This window comes from Periophthalmus magnuspinnatus, chromosome 10, assembly GCF_009829125.3.
Source record: "Periophthalmus magnuspinnatus isolate fPerMag1 chromosome 10, fPerMag1.2.pri, whole genome shotgun sequence".
NCBI classification, from domain to species: domain Eukaryota; kingdom Metazoa; phylum Chordata; class Actinopteri; order Gobiiformes; family Gobiidae; genus Periophthalmus; species Periophthalmus magnuspinnatus.
The window spans coordinates 6,405,192-6,409,300 of NC_047135.1; the positions used below are offsets into that span (position 1 = coordinate 6,405,192).

At 41.3% G+C, this 4,109-nt stretch overlaps 1 protein-coding gene across 1 annotated transcript; it reads left to right on the forward strand.

Moving 5' to 3' along the window:
* The first annotated feature begins 95 nt into the window (after positions 1 to 95).
* On the forward strand, positions 96 to 3,356 carry LOC117377832 (mitochondrial nicotinamide adenine dinucleotide transporter SLC25A51-like). Its single transcript, XM_033974336.2, has 2 exons — positions 96 to 228; positions 1,312 to 3,356. The coding sequence occupies exon 2, from the start codon at positions 1,359 to 1,361 to the stop codon at positions 2,292 to 2,294; it is 936 nt and encodes a 311-aa protein (XP_033830227.1). The 5' UTR covers positions 96 to 228; positions 1,312 to 1,358; the 3' UTR covers positions 2,295 to 3,356.
* Positions 3,357 to 4,109: the final 753 nt, after the last annotated feature.

The following is a 4,109-nucleotide window of genomic DNA, read 5'->3' on the forward strand; positions in this document are numbered from 1 at the left end:
TGGTTTGAATGGGTGGGGGGTCTTGAGGGTCCGCTTGCCCCCCCACCCAGTGCCGTCCATGCAGTTATGTCTGTTTGAGACTCCCATTACTCCTCGTGGTGGTACAGCAGTGCGCAGGCGCAGAGGGTGCGTTGCAGGGGTCACCTGCTTTGGTGCAGATTCTACACGACCTACTGTGGTTGCCCAAAATCTGCAAACACTCAAAGGACAACACCAGGTCCGGGGCAGGCAAGTACCAATATGACAGCACATAACCCATGTAAACTGCATTGTGCATTTTCTGTACTCCAGTCTCCAACCACCCACCCGTTTTGAATTTAGCCAGTTAGCATGCTAACTGTAACCCTGTCAAATTCAAGCCTGGCCCCCGATTCTACGAAGTCTGTCTGCAATGAATAACGTTGACCTCGGTTAGTGCCTTATTTCGGCAAATCGTATGGCAGTTGAATATTAAAATGTGCATTAAACATGTCAATCTACAACCACTGTAGCACTAGCACCAGCAGTAGCATCTAGTGGTTGTTAACTTTCAGTGAACAATCACATAAGCTACGTGTTTATAATGACATTGCATATTTTGTTCGCTCACCACATAGCGACCCGTGAAGAATTCCCAATGTTTACTTTAGGAAATCGAATTCTAATTTAAATCGTTGTGTGGTTGTACGATTAAAAAAAAAAAAAAACCTTGGGGAAAATAGATGTGCATAACATGGCTAGTTCAATGAACTGTCAATAGATCATAGACAGTCTTGTTCAGATAGTCTTACAGACTAATATTCTTAATGCGACTTTGATAAATTGCAACTGTGGTAGTAAGGATAAGGGGGCTAGTAATTTTCTATAGTAATCTGACACATGTTTAGTGTGAAGTCAGCACTTTTACATGATGTGTGGCAGGCAGTACATTTTGGAGACTGTTTTGTGACCTCCAGTGACCTTAGGGTTCAATCACCACTAGAACCTTTAACCTTTCAGTTCAAATTTAGACTATTTCCTAAATATAGCCCAACATTATTCTTTCCGGTTGGCTTAATTTAAATTCACTCAGAACACTTTACTTGACTTGTTTAGTAAAACTCCTTACAATACTTTAATATGCTATGCATAAAGGCATTATAGTACCTAATACCCCTCAGTAGGGTAGTAGCTGGTGCTTATCAGTTTAATTGCGTAAGACCTTTTTATCAGTGAAAGACTGGTTATAGCAGGTGGCTGAAGATTGAGTTCATCATTACCGCCATTTCCAGACAACACTAGTTTAAAGTTAATCCTTTATATAATTTTATGGTTTTATTCCTGTTTTTACAGGTGCATAATGGGGTTGATGAGGTACACTGAGCTGCACTGAGCCATTCATGGCTGTTCGCACTATGGGCTCTGAGTCAGCCCGGACTCCTCAGCCTCAGGCCGCTCTGGCGACAGGTGGCAGTGGCCTGCTGCCGGAGGGGATGCTCACTGCCAGACTGGGACCTCAAGGAAAGCATTATGTGTGTGGGTCACTGGCTGCATTTACCAACATATTGGTAACTTTTCCAATCCAGAAGGTACTGTTTCGACAGCAGTTGCATGGTGTGATTGCTACTGAGGCTGTGCAGCAACTGCAGAGGGATGGTCTGAGGAATCTGTATCGTGGTTTACTGCCCCCACTGCTCCAGAAAAGTACTACAGTGGCCATCATGTTTGGCCTGTATGAGGACTTCTCCAGAGTCCTGCTGGACTTGGCTGGTGGGAGTGGAGTGCCTGAGATTGTCACAAGAAGCTTTGCTGCTGCTTTAGCTGGGACTACTGAAGCTATTCTTACTCCTTTTGAGCGTGTGCAGACGCTCTTACAAGACCACCGACACCACGGACGCTTCAACAACACCGGCCACACTTTTAGGACACTTATGTCAGAGTACGGCATCAGAGAGTGCTATCGTGGACTGGTGCCTATCCTCCTCCGCAATGGTCCAAGCAATGTGCTTTTCTTTGGCTTTCGTGGCCCCATAAAGGAGCAGCTCCCTGAAGCTAGCAGTCGAGCAGGACACCTCATCAGTGATTTTGTGTGTGGGGGATTATTGGGGGCTGGCCTGGGCATTATGTTTTATCCTCTAAATGTTGTTAAATCCCGGGCTCAGTCTCAGGTTGGTGGAGAATTTCAGTCCTGCAGCAAAGTGTTCTTGACCGTGTGGAGAGAGAGGGGTGGCAGTTTACTAATGCTGTTCAGGGGCGCCCAGTTAAACTACTACCGCTCATTGATATCTTGGGGGATCATAAATGCTACCTACGAGTTCCTGTTAAAGCTCCTGTGAAAGAGCTACAACTAAGTCAACTAAAGAGAAAGCCTATAGAAAGTCATTATTTAAAGGGATAAGTTTATTGTGCAAAAAAATCACGCTAATGCACTAAGTAAATCAAAATGTTTCAGAGACAGTAGTGAAGTTACACGTGTGAAGGGGGCCAATGTGATGTAATCTACCATCATGACTTTTTACTGTTGTCATAGTATATAAAGCCTATATAAAGTATGTGCCAGGGTCCAAGTGACACGCCCCTTTTCCTTCATGTCCAGTATTTGGGGCAGCACCTTTTTCAAAAGTCCAAGTTGAGGCCTATTCAGTAGTTAGTGTTTTTGTAGAAAACATTGTCTCAAATATGTGCCCAAAAATTCATGTAAAAAAATCGATTTGTCCTTTTTGTTTTGTCATACGTTTGTGGATTTGGCCATTGATGTGTAAAAAAGGCAAAAGAACCAAATGTTGAATTTCCTGCTTTATGCTGCCAGTTGATCATACGATTTTTATTATTATTATTATTATTTTTTTTTTATCAAAGCAACAATGAACTGTTTTCCATGACTTTTCTAAATTGCTTTTAGGTGTTTCTGGCAAGTGCACATTGATGTAAAGTACAGTAAAACAATAGTACCGTCAGATCAACATTCAAAAATAACTATAGCATGCCCTTTGTATCTTTATATCAACTTTATATCATGAATCATATTGAGCTGACGATTTTACAGCTTTCCTCACGCTCACTCTCCTTCCTGCCTGTAACATCTGTTGACATAATGGGCTCAGATTTCAAGCTTGAGTAGATGCAGGGCTCTTGTAGGGAAGTGCTGCTTAGACCAATCTCCCCTAGACTAGAGTGAGCAGACAGAGAGAGGGGATAATGTCCAGTGGCATAAAAAAACTCAAGCTGTCAATTGTGTGGTTGGCCATCAACAGCTTTGTCTTTCTGAGCTTTCTAGGGTTTTACATTTGATATACATTGGTTTGGTATTTAATTTGTGAATTTGGGGCAATGTTGATGGCATTAAATGATCTTTGTAATTTCCCTGAAGCACAAGTCAGTAAACATTGTTATGTTGACAGTGGTGTCTGTGGTGGTTTGTAAGCAAATGACACAATGTGCAGGGAAACACATTTGCTCATGTTACAATTTTTGCTTCTACTATCATGTAACATTATCATTGTTTTGTAAACCATTACAAGAAAATCTGACTTGTTCATATTCAGGAACTTGTTAAACCATATTTTTGTGCAACTAGGAAGTGGCAGGGTATCAAAAAATGCATAAAATATATTTTTAGCCAGTTCCTAATTATGAAAAAATGATGTCCTCTTTTACAAAACATGGACTGTAACATGATCGTGTACTTGAGGCTAGCAGAAGGTGCAGGTACAAAGTAAACAATGACACTTTTTTGATTTATGTTTGATTTATACTAACCTTATAACATCTGCCTTGTATCCACAACCACAATAACATTCAGTGTCAACATGTTTTGAACTGTGGATGTGACTTTGCAGATTACTGTGGAGACGTCGCAGATAATGATCAGATTAAGGGCAGCCCCACATGAGGACTAGATCAGAGCAGTAACCGCTGCATTACAACACCTTAAAGCTTATTGTCTATGTGATTCATATTTTATCAGGATCCCATACATTATAAAATAACCCTGTAGACCACAAAGCATATTAACCATTATCTGCCTTTTCCACTTAACCACACAAGGAAGGAGCTAAATACAAAAGTCTATAACCTTCTAGTTGAGTACCACATGTCTGAACCTAGTGCAAAACCCAAGAATCCATGAAAATACACTATAACAACTTGGT

What these genes read in the sequence shown, in the direction of transcription:
- LOC117377832 (XM_033974336.2), top strand. Translation starts at nt 1,359, where the DNA reads ATGGCTGTTCGCACTATGGGCTCTGAGTCAGCCCGGACTCCTCAGCCT.